The sequence below is a fragment of the Globicephala melas genome, chromosome 15, assembly GCF_963455315.2.
Source record: "Globicephala melas chromosome 15, mGloMel1.2, whole genome shotgun sequence".
Taxonomy (NCBI): domain Eukaryota; kingdom Metazoa; phylum Chordata; class Mammalia; order Artiodactyla; family Delphinidae; genus Globicephala; species Globicephala melas.
Genome location: NC_083328.1, coordinates 72173604 through 72192593, shown reverse-complemented (window position 1 = coordinate 72192593; position 18990 = coordinate 72173604). Strand labels below are relative to the sequence as shown.

General features: G+C 52.9%; 1 protein-coding gene across 5 annotated transcripts in view; it reads left to right on the top strand.

Moving 5' to 3' along the window:
- Window positions 1–18990, top strand: part of CDH22 (cadherin 22) — a 131227-nt gene that overhangs the window by 36806 nt on the left and 75431 nt on the right. For 3 of the 5 annotated variants that reach the window (XM_060285475.2, XM_060285471.1, XM_060285472.2), the window contains exon 2: window positions 17619–18231. In XM_060285475.2, the coding sequence (XP_060141458.1) occupies window positions 17959–18231 (273 nt within the window). In that variant the 5' untranslated portion in view covers window positions 17619–17958. Of the gene's footprint in view, window positions 1–17618; window positions 18245–18990 lie in introns of all 5 variants that reach the window. The other 2 variants (XM_060285473.2, XM_060285474.1) reach the window with 1 other exon arrangement.

The following is an 18990-nucleotide window of genomic DNA, read 5'->3' as shown; positions in this document are numbered from 1 at the left end:
AATTGTATTTTTTATCTCTGGACTTCAGAAGGGAGGTTGAGACTAAGCTTGGGGGTCATCATAGTATTGATGGTAATTGGAGCCATTGGCATGGCTGAGATTGCCCAGGAAGAGATTGAGGAGTTTGAACATGGGATAGAGGCAGATATGCCTGCAAAGGAGATGCGGAAAGTATTGTTAGAGAGGTGGGAAGGAACCCAGTTGTTTAGTTTCATGTTTCAGATGCTGCTGAGAGGTTAAGTAAAATGAAGAGTGGAGAACATCCATTGGATTTAGCAAGATGGAGGTCATTGGTGACCTCTGTGAGCCGTCTTGATGTAGTGCTGGGGATGAAAGCCAGATGGCAGTGGGTTGAGAAGAGAGTGGGAGGTGAGTAAAGGAGTTCGTGAGAACACCCAGTCTGCAGAGAAGTTCTGCTGTTAAGGGAAGGGGCTGAGAGGTGTCAAGAGGTGTGTGCCTATTTTTGTTTGCTTTAAGATGGAATCTTCCTGAGCACATGTAAATGCCAGGAGCCCATCAGAGACAGGTGGAGATAAGGCAGGAGAAGGGAGAATTTGTAATGTAAGGTTTCTCAGATGCCGGGAAGGTGTGAGTGGGCTTCCGAACCCAGATGAGGTGCCTGTCCTCAGACAAGAGACATTTTCTCTGTTGAAAAGAGGAAGAAAGAGGAGAGAGGAGATGTGTTCTCTCATCTATCAAATGGGGATGATAATAGTGCCTATCTCTGGGATGGGTGGGGTGGGGATTCCACGAATGGACGCTTATAATGGGCTCAGCCTGGGGTAGTAATGGCGGGTGGTTAAAGCTCTATAGACAGCAGCCACTATTATTATCTTTCACTCTCAAAGCTCTGATCCACTCTCGCTTGTGGGTAATAATCACCAGACCTCAGCTGGTTATAGCACTTAACTCTTTCCAGAGGATTACTTTGATATTCATCTATGTGAGCCTCACAACAGACCTGGGAGGATTTATTTCCCCTGTTCTCCAGAAGAGAGTGCTGCGGCTCAGAGAGGTGAAGTCACTTGCCCGACTGAGGTCCCACAGCTGGCAGCAGAGTTGGGAGTCCAGTCCAGGTCCACCTCCCAAGCCCACTGCCGCCACGCCAGTTCCTGCCTTCTCCACAAAGAAGAACTCGTATCTAGGGTCTCACCACTCCCCACATGCAGCCCCTACAGTATAGCCCTGTGTGTGAGCTCTGTTTTCTTCAACAGTTGCAGTGTCAGTGTCCCCTGGAGGAAGGGCTGAGGAATTCATGACTCAAATCTATAGCTTTAAACTCAGGAAGGAGAGGATTAAAGTTTGAACAAGGTGCCGAGCTCGGCTTGCTTTCTTATTCCAGCCCGAGACAGGAGATTAGGGAAGAAAATACCCAATCTGCCAGCTCCATCGCTTGTCAGGAGAGAGAGGAAAGTGAAGCCTCCTTCAGGCCTGGCATCGGTGCTGCCTATCTGTCACCCCAGATGAGGCCCTGCTCGGAGTCTGGGGAGTGATTTGGCCAAACTGGCTTGCAGCTTTCAGCTCCAGCAGTCCCAGCACGGGGATGTAGGACCCGTGAGAAATATTCTCTCCCTGTTCCCTTCTCCCATCTGTTCCAGGCAAAGCTAGGTCATAATGAGTATTTCCACCTCTAAGTTAACACCCAGCCCCTTGCCAAGGTGCTCAGCCTGGCCACACCTTACCTTTCTACCCTCTTCCCCACCTCCCAGTCCCACCCCCGCCCCGCACTCTGGATATCCCTTCCTCCAAGACATCACCCAAGTAGTTCCCTCTGCCTGGTTATCCCTTTCCTCTTTGTTCAACATGGTGAACTGCTACTTAACCTTCAAGGAGCAATTCAAATGTCACCTGCTACAGGGAGCGCCATGTGACTTCCTTAGAGAAGGAAAATGAGCCTTTATTGAGCACCTACTATGTTCTAGTCCCTGGGTTAGGCTCAGAGATGCGTCAGATCCTGGCCTAGCCTCCAGGGGTCCAGGATTGCAGTCCAGTAGGAAGAAGTGGCAAGGCTGGAAGTCCCTGGGGATTTGGACGGGAAGCTGCAGAGAAGGTGGGAAGTGACAACCCCGAATGGGCAGACTCGGGGCTGGGGGAGTGCTGACCTCAGGGCCCAGGCCCGGTAATGCAAGTGACAGGTCAGTTTCCCTGACAGAGCAGCCGCCTGTACTTCTCCTTGGTATGTTGGCTCCTCTTGGCATCTTCTGTCTGCTCAACTGTTCACAAAAAAGCCAGACGGAGGGCAGCAGTGGGAGCACCTGGTGAGGAGCTTGGCTCTGATGTCAGACCACCTGTGCGACCTTGGGGAAGTCACCTGACCTCTCTGGGCCTCATCCCATCCACAAAATGGCAATAGAAATAGGGCCTGCCTTGTAGGGTTGTTCGAGAATGAAGTGGATTACACGTGAGGTGCTTAGGATGGTGGTATCAAGCACTCAGTGGGTGTGAGCTATTTTATTACTATTTATTATTTTCACTGGCGAAGATTTGGGCCCATTATCAGCTCCCCCTGTGCACTAGGTCATCCTCTCTCTGAGCCTCTCTCCAACAGGGAAATGAGGAACGTAGTGGATTTCCAGCTCTGATATTCTGGGATAGGAATGAAGGGGGGTAGTAATTGTGAGGGGTTGGGGGAATAGAAAGACCCAGGGACAGAGCTGGGCCCTAAGCAGGGCGGAGACCAACCCCCCCCCCACACCCCCGTACTGCAGGAAGCCTACCGTGTTGGTGAGCCACAAAAGGTAAGTTTCCAGAAGGGAGCTGGCACCTGGATCACAGAGAACCTTAAATGCCAAAACAGTGCTTCTGAGAGGTGACAGGTCTTGATCAATGATTTGGAGACCGTGTCTAATCATTAGACATGGGTCCTTCAGAGAGGCAGGCATCTCCCCATCCCCAGAGGAATGCAAGCAAAGGCTGAGATCTAAGAGACATCAAACGTCAGATGGATGGGTCAAGGTCTAAGAGGGCCTGAAACCCTCTAAGAGACTACAGCCCTCCAGGGAACAGTGGTTGGGGGAAGAGGCGGTGGCCATAGTATTAAGTGCCACAGCCCTGGAGTCAACTGCTTCTTTGGTATGTGACCTTGGCAGTTGACCCCACGCTCCCTGGCCCCAGTTTGCCCGTCTCTAAAATGGGGTGATGGTAGTGTCTTGCATCACGGTTAGTGTGAGGATTAGCTGGAATAGCATCGATGTGCTCCTTTATTGCTGGGGTTACTGTTGCTTCTCCGCCTTGGCCTCCAGAAGCCTATTCTGCTGTCTTGGCCTCTCCTCTGTCCCATTCTAGGAGGAAGCAGCCACACTGGAGATTGGGGCTGACGAGCCTCCAGCCTGAGGCCTCCCTAAGGAGCTTGCCATGGCTACCAGCTGCCTGCAAGGAGAGGCCATAAATCCTGAGCCTGGGGTGGTAGGAGGGAAGGAACCCGTGTGCGGGGTGGGAAGGGGGGGCAGCTAAGTGGAATTGAATCTTGTTTAAGGAGGAGGCTCACACCTCCCTGGGCCTGTAATTTACTGCGAGGTTGACAAGATGAAAGCGGAATTTTCAGTGGCATAATCACTGGGACTTCGGGAAGCCGCGGGAGACAAGCCATGAGGCAGGTGGTGGCAGCCAGTGTTTAAGCGAGATCTGGGGCGCTGATCCCGCTGTGATCACAGCGGGCAGCAGACTGGGAGCACAGGGCTCCGAGTGGGGCCGGCCCAGCTGGCTAAGCCCAGGGCTCAGGCCACGTCTTGTCTGCTGTCATCTCCAGAGCCAAGGTCAGGCCCCGATTTTTCAGCCAATTTTATGTAGTGGAACGTACCGCCCAAGACAGCTGTGACAGTGGCTGCTGACAGCCGTCAGCTGAGCCCCTTCACCAGGATTGCCCTCAGCTAAAGGGAGGTGTCTGGCTCAAGGTCACACCCCCTGGAGAGGTGGACAGCTCACGTCCAATATCTGGTAGATGCAAGGATTCCAAGGCCAGGCCCCTTGCCTCAACTTGGAGCATCCCAGCTCCAGAGCGCCCCATGGAAGCAGCTGGGGCCTCTGCTGTGACAGCCTCACAGCACAAGTTCTCCCTCTGTGCAGCCTTGCCTCTCTCACCCCCGCCACAGTGTTCCCTTCAACTCTCCTCAATAAACCTCCCGGAAGCACATCTCTACCCTGGAGCCTGTTTCCAGGGAAGCGGACCTAAGGCTTTCCATCACCAGGAGGCTTGTTGTAAAACAGCTTTTGTGTACAGTGTTGTGAGAGGATCACAGAACCTTCTTTTCCAGATGGGGAGACTGAGGCCCAGAGAAGCAAGAAACTTACCCAAGAACACTTGGTGTTAGGGGCAAAAACTGGGATGCCGGACTCCCAGCCCCGTAGCCCAACTCCTCCATTTTGCACATGGGCAGACGGAGGACCAGAGAGTTGGGGGATGCAATTTAGCATCTATTACAAGGAACAGGGGAGAGTGGGGTCATGGAGGCAGTATGCTAGGCTGAAAGCTCACAGCTTTGGAGCTGGATCCTAGCCACATGGTGTCTCGAGCAAAGCCACCTCTTCTTAAGTACTTCTATTTTTCATCAGTAATTGGAGAGACTAAAGCCCATCTCGGGAGGATAGGGTGAGGCTCGCTTAAAATACTAAGAGCTCGCACTGGTTGGTTATTGGATGAGCCCTTCACACACATCTTGATGAATCACTGAGAAAACATGTTGCTCATAGTAGGTCCATGATGCTTGATCTTTCTTATACAACTTTCTGACCACCTGGTCCAGGGGCTCCCGGGTCAGCATCAGAACCTGCTAGGGAGCTGTCCCAGACCTAGAACAGGCTCTGGGGCCAGACTTTCCTAGTTCAAGTCCTGGATCCCCACTTCTTAGCTATGACTTTGGGCAAGTTACTTCACCTCTCTGTGCCCCAATGTCTTCATCTGTAAAATAATAGTAATAAAACAGACTGTGGCACAGCTTAAACCAGGGAACTCATGTAAAGTGCTTAGCACAGCGGTTAACAAGCACAGCTTCTTATTTTTATTTCATGAAATACACAAGTCCTGGCACGTAGAAAGAACCCTATAAATGTTGCCTATTAATATTATTATCACTATTACTGAATCAGATGCCCCGGGGACCTGGGGATATGTGTTTTAAGAGTCCCTCTTGTTATGCTTTCAACATGACCCTGCTCCCAGCAGGTCCTCTGATGAGCTCTGGGAACCACAGTTTGACCTTCCATTGTACAGAAGCCCAGAGGGGGCGGGGACTTGCCCACGGTCACCCAGCACGGTGGGATCACAGCCAAACTCCAACCTAGTCAGCTTGCCTTCCAGCCTGGAGAGCTTCCTTCTGTGCTGCAAAGGGACAGATCCCTAATGTCATCTGCTTGGGTTGCAATAAAAATTAACTACCCTGAATATATGCAGCTCCAAGACAGATAAGGGACGGAAATGAGATGTGTCACACATGCTCCTGGGGTATCCAAGCAGTCTCTTTAATGACTCCCTGGAGGGCCCTCCACTCCTCTGTGAGGACAAGCCAGCTGGTCTCCTCTGCTCTGCCCTGGGTGAGACCCATTGCTAGGTCTGGGATGGGTGCCCCAATAAGCCTTGAGTGAGCAGAGCTGAGGGTGGGGCTTCACCCTTGGCCGGCCCGGCTCCAGTCCCCCCTCCCAACTCATCTGTGCATCTTACAGGTGCATCCTGACCGGGACCACCTCGGTTCTCACCCCAGCCCAGATGGTAGTGTTTTACTGTCTGAGTGAGGGTGATGGGTGAGGACTTCTCCCCTACGGATGCTAGAATAGAAGTTGATGCCCAGGGGCAAAGGACCCTGCTGTGGACCCCCAGTCTCTGTCCCTAGCGATCCTCTGCTACAGATAAACGTTAATAGACTCAGGTCTGGGGAAACCTCCCTGTGGCTGGAGCCATGTATTCCAGGAACTGCGTGGGGGAGGGAGAGACCCAGAGGGAACATCCAGGCCCCTGGTAGGATGGAGGAGCTGGGATCAGGTATGTGTGTATGTGATATGAACAGATACAGCAGACAGAACAATGGGAGACAGACAAACAAGGAGGCAATACAGGGGGAGAAGAAGATAGAAGGGAAGGAAGAGAAAGAAAGAAGAGCAGGAGAAAGGAAGAAAGCAGAGGAAAAAGGAGAATGACTAGAATGGAGATATAAATCATGGTATACTCATGCAATGGAGTACTATACAGCAGTGAAAAGGAAACACGAAAGAACAAAGATGAATCTCCAAAACAATGCAAACAAGATGCAAAAGAGTGTATACAGCATGATTCCATCTATCTCAAGTTTAAAAACAAAAGAAAACTAAACTAAGACTTTAGGAAGGCATAATCAGATGATAAAGCATAAACAAAGGCAAGGGGCTGGTTACCGTAAAAGCCAGGGAGAAGGGAAGCAGTAGGTTATGGTCAAAAAAGGGACACAGTTGCGGGGCTTCTGAAGGGGGGACAATTTTCAGTGTTTTGATCAAAGGGTGATCCATGGGTTCATTTTATAATTATTTGTTAAACTCTGCATTTATGTTTTGTGCACTTTTAGGTATGAATGTCGAATTTCACAATTTTAACTGATTACAAAAGTCGAGAAAGAGGAGGAGGAGAGAGAGGAGGGAGCAGCTCAGGCGTGAGAGAGAGAAGGACCTCCCAGGGCTCTGCTTGGCTGGTACCACAGCAGGGCCCTGCCCCCCATCCGGCTGCATTTGTAAAATGGAATAAATATTGACACGGCCAGGATGGTATTCAATTTGTCCTGATCACTGGGCTGCAGTGAGTTCTGACAGGGCGAGGTGTAAAGCAGCAGCTCGGATGTAATTTCTACTGTCAACATGATGTACAGCAGGCTCTGCCTGGGGCACCAGCAGGCGGGCAGGGCGGGGGCAGGGCGGGGAGACAGGTGCAGGCCCCGGGGAACCTGGGCTGGAGGGTCCAGGTGGCCACCCCAGGGCAGGTGAGCAGTGGCAGCTAAGGTGTGTGTGTGCATGTGTGTGTAGTTGTGAACGTGCATACACGAGTGTGTTCATAACTTTCATGGGAGGTCATGCTTTAAGTAGACAGTCAGGCCTCAGGTAAGCAGTGTCAAGAGGTGTTTGAGGGGAGGGACATAGTCCATGCTTAGAGCTAGATGCAGGCCTTTCCTTCCTTCCCAGCAACCACTAAACACCTCTTTGCCCATCCTCATGCCCCTCCCTCTGCCACAACCCATTTGAATTCCACATCTACCAACTAGCTAGCTGTGTGATCTTGGGCAAGTCCCTCAACCTCTCTGAGCCACTGTCCTTTCTTCTGTAATAGAAATTTTAAAGAGAGCTGTTGCAAGATTTCAATCAGATCCTTGATATAAAGTGTCCTGCATGGAGTTTAGTGTCACCTCTTATTATTAGCTAATTGGATGGCACTGGGCCCGGCACACAGTAAAAGTTCTAAAAATGTTATCTGTCATCATTCTCACTGACTCAGAATCAGCTCAGAATATGCAGCCTGCCTCCATTTCTTCCTTCTCTATCCCTTTGATCTGCCAAGGATGTTGCCCCAAAGGAACAGAGCTTGGGACAAACCCCACTGGGTCCCATCAGCCCCTGCATTCTTATCAGAGTGAAGTGAGACTGTGAAGGGGGCTATTGTGAGGAATAAGCAAGGGATACCCATAAAGTGTCAGAACAGTGCCTGGGTTTTAGTAGGTGATCAATAAATGTCACTTAAAACAAAAACCAGGGGTCATGCCGATGTCGCTCTCCCTCATCCCCTACGTCAGACCCATCAGCAAGACTGGTCCACTTCCTAAATATTTCATATCCGTCACCTTCTCTCCATCCCACAATGGCCTCCCTGGTCTGAGCCACCACCAGCATCTCTCCCCCAGACACCGCCACCGTCTCCTCTTAGGGCCCCTGCTTCTGGTCCTGCACATGCGCAGTTTGTCCTTTAAGCCTCAAACCCGTGACCTCCTTCAAAACACAAGTTTGATCACATCTCCTCTGCTGAAAACCCTTCAATGCCTTCCCATTGCTCTGAGCTAAAAATCCAAACTTCTTAAGCCCATTCGAATGTTGCCTCTCCCCGGCCCCACCCATCCCTAATGAGCACACGCTGTGCTCTGGTCCCTGAATTTTCAGGCCCTCAAATGTGGCTTTGCACATTCTGTCACCTGGGCCCCAGTATGTCGCTCTCATCCTTTACATTTCAGCTCAAAAACCCCTTTCTCAAGGAACTGCCCCTCCCCGGCCCCACCCATCCCTAATGAGGTTGTGCCCCTGTTAAATGTGGGAGTCCCCTGTACTTTCCCTCTGTGGAACCTGATCCCGTTGGTAATTGTACATTTACTTGTGAGATGATTGGATTGATGAATATCTCCTCCTTACACACACACACACACACACACACACACACACGGAACAGAAGGCCATGGGGGCAGGGACTTCGATTTGTCCACTGCTACATCCTCAGCCTCCAGCAGAGTGTCCGGCATAGAGTAGGTGCTCAATAAATATTTAATGAATCAATGAATGGAACAAACAGAAGGAAACAATGCCATAGAAGGGCAGTCTCAGGGGAGATGGTGTGGCCGTAACCAGGCAACCCCACCACCTGGCCTTCCACCCATCCATCCAGCCATCCAGCCATGCATTCTTTCATCTGTTCATTCACACATTCAGTAGCACCCACTCTGAGCACGGCACAGAGGTGTGAGCTGAAGGGCAGAGAGCAGTGAGGGAGGTGCCCACGGCCAGCTGGCAGGATGCTGAGACCGAGACAAGAGAGAGTGTGGTTCTGAGCCACCACTCAGACAAGTGAGCTCACTGGGGTCGGGGGTGGGTGAATTGGGGGAGGCAGAGAGGCTGCCTGGAGAAGAGGGCATGGGCCCCGAGAGGTGGGTCAGTGTTGGATGTGGGGCAACATGGGAGAAGGGTATTCCTGGCAGAGGGAACAGCAGGAACAAAGGCCTAGAGGCACAAAAGTAGTAAACAGTGGTTGGTGCCACCTGCCCAGAGAGATGAGTACATGAAAAGATGCAGTGACAATAACGTAGAGGGGGGCGTCCAGCTCTCACGGGGTCTTGAGTGGCCGCATCCTCCCGGTTGTATCTTGGGCAAGTTTCATGAACTCTTTGTGCCTCAGTTTCCTCATCTGAAAAATGAGGACAAATAACAGTCCCCACCTCAAAGGACTCTGTCTGTGTGGAGTCATTGAACAGGAAAAACTCTTTGTTACTCTGAATGGTAACTAACGAGTGCCAGGCCCAAGTCTGGACTTTATCTTGAAGGTGAAAGGGAGCTGGGGAAAATTTTGAAAAGAAACTTCCAGGCTGAGCTGGGCTTCATGAAGGTGCGTCTGGCAGCATGCCCAGCATAGACTGGGGGCAAGACTGGGGGCCCTTGGACCAGCCTTTGCAGATGGGGTGACCCTGTATATGGGGTACATATGGCCCCAGCTCTGCTCATCCCTGTCCCCTGACCTCCCACCTTTGCCATCCTGGGTCCAGCTACCAAGCCCAGAAGCTTCGGCATGTTCTGACCTCCCACTAAAACACCCAGAGAGGCAGTTGCTACCCCCCCTAGCAATATAACGCTGAGCTTATAGGACACGTGCATCACCCCCAAGACCCCAGGGACAGCCCACGGACTCGGCCCACACAGAACAGGCCCCCATCTAGTCACTCGCTCCACACTTACTGAGTGCCTACCACAAGTAGGAAGTTGTTCTAGGTGCTGGGATACGGTGCACACGCATGCGTCCCCTGCACACATCATTACTGAGCAAACGCACACACGTGCTCAGGCACACACATGCTCATGGATGTCAAGGCAGCCCAAGGCCGTAACTGGTCTGCTCTCCTGTTTATGGTTTCACCGTGCTTTCCCTGGAGCAGGGGGCGGGGGAGCAATGAGAGGTGAGCAGAGACAGGTGACCCTGCCCAGCACCCCTCCACACCTCAACAGCTCCCGCATTACTCTGGGATCCATTCTGGCCTGGAGGGAGAGTACTGAGCTGGTAGAGATCATTTCCCCCCAGGGAGAAGGCAGCGGCCAAGCACAGAGATCTGGGCTCAGGACCCAGCCGGCATGGTGCCCTTGGGACGCGGGCAGGGCAGACAGGAGCCAGGCTGCCAGACACAGTTCCCACTGGCAGACCGGGGAGCCAGGCGGGCACGGAGAAAGGACATATACACGCCAAGCCAGCGTACAGAATGGAGGGAGTGAATGAATGAATGAGCAAATGAATGAGCTGCCTCTTCCTGCATCCCCCAGGCACCAGCCTAGCCCTGGAGCCAGAGGACCTACCCTGACCCGGTACAAGTCTTCACTCTTCTTGGAACAAGGTGCACTCATGGGCTCATAGCAGTTGTTAAATATTTATTTATTTGTTTATTTTTTGGCCACACCGTGTGGCACGTGGGATCTTAGGTCCCTGACCAGGGATCAAACCCGAGCCCCCTGTATTGGAAGCGCGGAATATTAACCACTGGACCACCAGGGAAATCCACAGTTGTTAAATAAATGCATAAGTGAATAAATGAATGACTGAGTGGACAGATAATTACAAACCCCTTTTACCTGGTCAGGATACTTTGTACGTAATAGGGGTCTAGTAGTATGTTTCAAGTGACCAAAATAATAATAACAACAGTAGCCATTATCGGTACACTATCTAACATTTATTGCGAACACTGTGGGTCCCTTCACATGCATCATCTCATTTATTCCTCACACTAGGTCTAGAAGGTAAGCACTGTTATCCCCATTTTTCCGATAAGAAAACTGAGACTCAGAGAAATGGAGAAAATTACCAAGATCATACGTAAAGTAACACAATGGAATTGGGACTCAAACCCTGGTCTGACTTTGGACCTTGTGGCTTTAGGTTCCCTGAACATTAAATTCTGCCCCAGAGATAGGGGCCGGGAAGGTTATCAGGAATCTGGGGGAGGAGGCAGGGGTGAGGAGCCCCAGGCTGCACCGTGAAGTCTCCCCTGCTTTGTCCTGCCTGTGGAGTCACTGAGCCCAGCCCCTCTTCTTGGTCTTGGCAGAGTGAGAGTCTGGGAAACAAATGTGGGATGGATAGGATAAGAATTCCTTCTCTGTCCCCGGGGAGACAGCCAGATGACAAAGGAAGGCCTGGCGCTACTGAGCTTGCAGTGATACAGCCTTGGCAGCAGTGGTACTAGGGCACTGAGAAATCAAGAAAGGACATGCTGGTCACCCAGCCCAGATTCTGAAAGTATACAAGGTAGGCAGTGGCAGTGATGCCCACAGCAAATCAGCAAGTCTAGCAGCTCCTCAGTGAGAAGGAAAGGCAAGTTGCCCAAGCAGCTCCTCAAAGCTATCCGAGGCAAAGTTCTCCTTAGTCCCTCCCAGACCCCAGCTCCCTGTTCGGCTCTTCCAGGTGTGTGTGGGAAGGAGCAGGGAGGGATGGAGGAAGGAATAGGCATGATCTCTGTCCTCCAGAAGCTTGCCATTACTGCTGACACCAAGCCCCAGAGGAAGACCCAGCCATAGGGGTCTGAGGGGGTTCAGGGGAGAGAGAGAATGAGTCTGGAGGAAGTAGGGCTGGAACTTGGTCATCCAAACCCAGAATGAATAACTTTGGTGGTTCAACAATATCGTCAACGATACAGATTGTGCCCTCATTTCTTAGTAGGTGCCTTTGGCCTCTTGGAGTAGCTCCCCTCATTGTCCCAAAATGGCTGCTATTGCTCTGGCCATCACCTTCTCACACATGCAGAAAATAAAACATTTCTCCTCAAGGCATCTCTTTTTAAAGAGTAAAAAATATATATCCAGACGCTCTTCGGGAGTTATATTTCACTGGCCAGAATTATGTCACATGATACTTTCTAGACCAATCACTGGTGGGGATGGGGGAACGGCTCTTATTGGCTTAGACTAATCACTGTTCAGAGGGGAGGGGCTGTACACATGGCCAAGCTGTGGGAAAGTGGCTATCAAAAGAAAATTGAAACAAGAAAGAAGGATGGGGGGATGAATTAGCCTTTAGCAGCCAGCCCATCTTTTATATTTCCCATCGCTCTCTTTACACACCATAAAACCCAGCCAGACTGCTGAGGTAGGGGCGGGAGCTGGGAGAGCAGGCAAAACGAACCTTCAAAAATCCCTAGAGGGGCTGCGGCCCACTCACACGTGTCTCCACCTATTCTCTTCCCAGTCTCTCCTGAATCCACTCCAGTCGTGCCTGCACACCCACCACTCAACCAAAATAGCTTTATTCAAGGCCACTAATGACCTCCGTGTTGCTAAATCCAATGGTCAATTCAAAGTCCGCATCTGATTTGACCCATCAGTAGGATGACCGTATAGATTATCATCCAATCTGAGAGCAAAAGAGGGTATGACGCTATTCATAGTTATGCCAGGACAACAGATGTAAAGTGGAACTGACACAAGCAAAGGTGGACAGACAGTCACCAGTTAATGCCTCCTTCTTCCTTTCTTCTGTGGGCTTCCAAGGTACCTCCTCTCTCCTCCCCTCCCCTCCCCCTCTCTCCCCTCTCTCTCAGCCTCCTTCGCTATTTCCTCCTCATCTACCTGATCTCTGTGTGCTGAGGTGCAGGACCTCTTCCCCATCTACGCTCACTCCTTCATAAGCTCACTCAGTCTCAGCTCTAAATATCCAAATTCCCTCATTTGTATCCGCAGCCAGGACCTCGCCCCTGAGCTCCTGACTGTAAGTACTGTTGCCTGCTCAACGTCTCTGCTGGATGTCTAATAGGCATTGGATGTAGCACGTCCAAGACTTGATTGTAATATGTCCAAATGAGTCCCTGATTGTCTTCCAAATCTGCTCTGCCCATGCTTGTCTGCAGCTCCGTGAAAGGACACCCCATCATTTCCGTCGCCTAGGCTGCAGATGTGGTCGTGCTCGGTTCCTCTCTTTCCCTCACACCCCATTTCTGACCCATCAGCATATCTTGTGATACAGCCTTAATTCTCAGCACCCCCACCGCTCCCACTTGGTCCAAGCCGCCTTTACTCCTCGTCTGGATTACTGAAATAGCTCCCTTGCCCCCTCCCAGCGCCAGCTTCTATTTTGAATACAGAAGCCAAACAACCAGAGTGATCTTTTAAAACACAAATCAGATCATGTCATTCCTCTGCTCAAACCCTCCTACTGGGTCCCATCTCACTCAGAAAAACCCAAAGGAGACCCTGCAGAGTCTGATGCCCAGCTCCACATCTCTCTGGCTTCATCTCCTGCTGCCCCCCCTGCACTCACTCCATTTCAGCAACACTGGGCTCCTTGCTTTTCTCCTGCACACCAAATATGCACTGACCTCAGGACCTTTGCCCTTGCTGTTCCCTCAGCCTAGAATGCTCTTCTTCCAACTATGTGCACAGCTCTCTCCTTCCCTCACTTCAGATCTCTGTTCAAATGTCATTTTCACTGCTGGGCGTTCCCTGACCACCTTGTATAAATTATCATTTATAATACACGATTGAGAGAGAAAGAGGGAGAAAGAAAATCCCCATCCAGCACTTCCTGTGCCCCTTACCCTGCTTTGTTTTTCTCCATAGCACTTACCATCATCTGACATGTTATTTGTTTGTTTATCGTCTGAACCCACTAGACGTGCAAGGGCAAGGACTCTCTTTCTTTTCATTGTGCTGAGAACAGAACAGAGTGGAAACTCACAAATATCTGTGGAATGAAGGAATGGGCACCAGATACACACATGCGCTGGCATCCACGATTGCAGACCTGTGCCCGCACGCACGTAGGAACCACACGCACTTACGTGGGCCCGAGGGCACATGGGTTATAGGAGGTGAGGCTGAAGAGCAGACAGGGCAAAGCCAACATTTATGGAGCAAGGTTGGGGCTCGGCTTTTCATCCCATTTGGGATTAAACAACTGTGCAGTAGGCTGAGACGTGTGGCCCAGAGAAGGCCACCCACATGCCCAGGACCTCACAGAGAGGCCCAGCAGAGCCAAACGCAGCTCAAAGGCGCCACAGCTGTCTCCCCTGAAGGACTTGGAATGCCAAGACAGGGTCCTGTAGTTGACACCCACTTGGGAAAAGCAGCTGGAGCAGGAGAGAAAGGAAGGGAGGGAGGGATGGGGCAGTGAGGGCCTCGTCCCTCAAACGACAGCACAGGATGTGCCTCGTACAAGGGGGTAGGTGGGGACTGAGATGCAGCCACCCTTGTCTTGCCAAGCGTGCCTCCTGGCACTGGGCTGCATCCACTCAGGGGGGCGTCTTTTCCCATCCCCTCAAAGGTGCCCTCCCCCAAGGGGAGTCCAAGTCCTGGGTTTGAGGCCCTGCTCCACCACCAAGGATCCTATGCAACTTTGGACAACACTCTTGGACTCTGCCCCTTTCTAAAGTGGGATTTGACCTCAGACCTTTGTAGCGCTTCCACAGGGCACTCCCTCTCCTCCCCAACACCCCAAATTCCACATATCCAAATCCCTCCTGTGCTTTAACTCCAAGTGCCACCTCCTCTGTGATGCTGTCCCTACTCTGCAACCCACTATGCCTAGCCCTCCAAAGTTAAAGGACTCACATCATGAAATTCGTGATTACGGCCATGTGCCATTTCAGTCTCCCATGGTTTTTATTGTATAAAGTCCCTCCTAATATTTCTCTGCACGCTCAGAATAAAACGGACACTGCCTTCCTTCCTCCAGTCTGCCTTGTACCCGCCCTCTCCTGATGCACCTTCAACCACCCCCTTGCTCTGTACCAGCTTCAGTGGCCTCCTTACTGTTCGTCAGCTTGTTCCAGCCTCTGGACCTTTGTACATGTTCCCTCTGCATCGAACCTTGCTGTACCCTGCTGCTTCTCATTCTTCCAGATCAGCCAATGTCCCTTCCTCTGAGAGATCCTCCCTGATGCCCTGTCTATAATAACACACACCCCGGTCCTTCCATCATCCTCTTCCTCCCTCTTTCCTGCTTTATATTCCCTCTTATCAATCTCCAAAACTATATTGTAGATTTCATTCCTTTGTTACCAGAAGGTCAGCTCCATGAGAGCCGGGACTTTTTATTGCTTTGTCTCCAGTGCACAGGGGCTGGCATCAGGGAGGCACGGGTAAATATTTGTAGAAAGAGTAAATGAATAACCAGAAGAAATGCATCTCTCCCCTGTCGTATAGCTGAGCAGCTGATTGCATCTTGCCGTCTCACACAGAGAAACTGTTTTTCAAGGGTGTTGAATGAATAAATGAAGTGCATTTCTGTCTCCCTAGTTGCAGTAGATGCTAATGTATGATGAACAAATGAATGACTGAATCTTAGTATGTCCCCCTCTTGTAAAAGGTGTTATAAAGAAAGAAATCAAGGAAAGGAGGGAGAGAGGGAGGGAGAAAGAGCCACAAGAGGGTGCCTGCACACATTGGGGGAATCTCCCCTTGTTCCCACTTCCTGCGCCAGGCCTCCCCAGAAATGGCCCCAGCCTCCGCCAAACCCTCCCTCCCACCAGCCCCTCCCCTCTGCGTCCCTGCAAGGCTGTGATGGGCCCTGAAACTGCCTGATGGAGCCTGGGGACCAGTTCCTGCAGCGCGCATGGAAGTCATAAGCTCCAGGAAATGAAGGCTTCGGAGCGGCACCTCCTTCTCACCCACGACTCCAGCCTCGTTACAACCAGCCCAGGCCATAACGTGGGGAATCAACGCTGGATCCCCAGAGGCGGCAGCACAGCTCAGGGATTGCGGAGAGGGGGCCGCTTGGGTGGGGGAAGGTCCACCCACATCCCTGGGCGGCACCTTCATCCCTAGACCCCATGGAGTGGGCGAGGAGGGGGTGGGACAGGGGAGCTGCGGATGCCCACAGCAGGGTCGTGGGCCTTCCTGATGTCCGTTAATTCAGGGTGGGTCCTACAGGGAAAGGGCTGGCTCAGGACTCCTCCCCTCTGCTCTTCCCTATGAACCGTTGATGTTTTCTTATTCTCATTGCCCTGAAATGCAGTTTTAACGCCCTCACTGTCACCCGCACCTCCCAACAGATGACTCCCTACCCTGGAACCCCTTCCATAAAGAAATTCTGGAGCTGACAGTGGGAAAGAGCACTGGGGAGTCGAGCATCTGCAAAATGGGTATAAGACACCAACTTTCACAGTTGTTGTGACTCATGTGAGTTACTGAGTTAAAGGTTGGAGAATCACCTGCTGTGGTCCTGGGTCACAGGAAGTGATCAACATGTCTTCTGCCCCAAAGAGTCCAGCCACTTCCTTTGTCCACAGGAGGACCTGGCTGGGGCCAGGTCAGACCCTCACAGATTCTCTTAGCCACACACCTCATGTTTCCAACCTGGTCCCCCAAACTAGCCAGGTCCCCCTTAGCCTGGCTGCATACTCCTCTGTCAAAATGCCCATCCCTTTCTTCTCACCGATCAGATGCCCCCTCCTCCAAGAAAAGCAGCCCTGATGCCCTCCCACCCACCTGCCACTTCCAGACAGCTGTGCCCACTCCCTTCCCTGAGGCCCACAGCTGTCAGGTTGCATACCCTTTTACAGCTCTGGTCACAAACAACCTGGCATTTAGGTCGTTCGTTACTGGGGGTTTTGTCTCTCACCCCACTAAACTGTGAGCTTATTGAATCTTTATCTTAGCATCCAGCCCAAACCTGGCACAGAGTCGAAGCTCAGCGGAATGGAGTTGTTGAACTGAACTGAGCTTGGGGAGAGGAAAAGTGGGGACTGAGCCCCTCACCTCCGCTAATGCTTCTCCGTGCCTGAAACTCCTCCATGAAAGCAGCATTGCTGTCCCCTGTAAACACCCACATTAAGCCATTATTCATCATTATGGCTTGAGTAGGAGTTAGTCCCTCAGATCCTTTCTTGCTGAAAGCAGAATCTGATGGAGGGAGGGAATGAGAGATGGATTGATCTGGGGAGGCAGTGCTGGTCCAGGAAGGGGAAGTGTCTTCCAGACTTTGGGAAAGGAAGGTTTTTCTGGGGAGTGTGGAGACACCAAAGGCAAGCTCAGAGGGGATGTGACCCTGCCCAAAGCCACACAGGGAGCCTCCAAGCAAGGCCCTCTGGGACTCAGATGCCCCACCCGTGAAAGGGAGTGTGCAGGGACTCACATGAGGTCAGTGGGCCTTCTCTGGGTCCCTGGTTTGGATGGAATGACCTCTCTGTGCTGCTGTGGGGAGGCAGGAGTGGTGGGTGGTGGGCTGCGTGCTGGACTCTGTGCCCCCAGGAGGCCTGGGTCCTGGGAGCTCTTGAAGACCCCTTCTGGAAGGGGCAGCTTCCTCTCTAGGATGGGGGTTTTCTATGGGGTCGGCCGGGCTGGAGAGATTGTCAGCCAGGGGGCAGGGAAAGCAGCTCATAAGGTCCCTGCCCCTGTGGGCACCCGGGCTGGCTCAGAACCACCAAGAAAGGGCTGGATGCGGGGGCTGTGAGAAAAGGGGGCGTGCTGGGAGAGTGGGGGAGAGGAGAGGTGTGCGACGGGAGTGGAAAGGGAGCAGCCAGGGCTGGGGGAGGGGGAGAGGCAGGGCTACTAAGCCGTGGGCCAAGGAGGCGGGAACCACTCTGTCTTGTTTGCCCCACGCTGCACAGTGCCAGGCACATGGTAGGTGTCTAATTAGTACTTAAAGGACAAAAAGGTGGACCCAACCTGCCCTGTCCCCGCAGAGAGCCTCCTCTGATGTTTTCTTGTTTTTCTCGCAGGCTCCTGGCCCGGACAGCCTCTCGTCCCCGAAGGACCCCTGTGCTCAGGGACCATGGCGCACCCCAGACTCCGGAGCTGCCAAGGCGCTGCCTGGTGATCCGGCCGCGGCGACGCCAAGGGGGCGCGGGCGGGGACCCCGGGGGGCCGTCCATGCCCCGGGTGCGGCCGCGCCCCCTCCCCCTCCAGCCGGGCGCCTCCACGGCTGGGCGGCGTTCAGGGCCGCGGGCCTGTCCGGGTGCCCGTCGGGGGCGGCGCCCCGGCGGCCGCGCTAAGGCCACCATGTGACGCGGCGCCGCTCCGTCCTGCCACCAAGCGGCGACGCCCTGGTACCTCCCGTCCATGCTCCTGGGCCCGGGCCCCTCGCAGGCCAAGCATGAGGCCGCGGCCCGACGGTCGGGGGCTCCGGGTAGGAGCGGCGCTGTCGCCCGCGATGCTGCTGCTGCTGCTGCTGATGCCGCCGCCGCCGCCGGGACCCCTGTGGGCAGCGGGCACGCCTGCGCCCTCGGCGTACGGGGCTGCGCAGAACGGCGCGCCGGGCGCGGGCCGCGTGAAGCGCGGCTGGGTGTGGAACCAGTTCTTCGTGGTGGAGGAGTACACGGGCACCGAGCCCCTGTACGTGGGCAAGGTAAAGTGGGACCCCGCACCCGCTGTCCCGCGCCCGGGACCCCGGAGACGCCCGCTGGTAGACGCAAGGGACCCCAGTTCCCCTCCCCCCCAAATCCCAGTCCCTACTGCCTCCTCCCGGCTGCCCCTGGTCAGGAGCAGACAATAGGGTCATCACTCTGCTCCCATTACTACTACGCATCCTTCTCTAGTCCCTCTTCCTTCTGCATCTTAGAGCAAAGAGTACTAGTAGGGAGGGAAACCCAGTCCATCTTGTCGCTAGATGCATCTAGAATGGAGAAACGAGTTTGCACATCTGATCATGTCACTCACAAACTGTCCCCACTGTGTTTAAAATTCTTCAGTAGCTTCCCATGCACTTGAGGTCAAATCCAGATTCCCTCCCGCCGCTTGCCAAGACCGGCTCCTCCTCCAGCCTCATCTGCTGCCACGCTCGCTCTGAGTTTCCGACCACACACCCTTCTGATGCCCTTCTGATGGTCCCTCCGATGCTCCCACAGGCTCCTGCCAGCCCCGTCCCCCCTTATCTAGATTGTTTGCCTCCCTCAACTGCTCTCTCCTGCTCCGTTCTTCTACTTCTGCTGCTTACTTTATCTCACACTCAGGCCTCTGCTCAAATGCCACTTCCTGAAAGAAGCTGCCCCTGACCACACCAGGCTGGGACAGACCCCTCTGCATGTGGCCATCCCTCCCTGTTATGTGCCCTCCTAGGTCCTGGTATCTTTCCTTCATAACACTTAACTATGC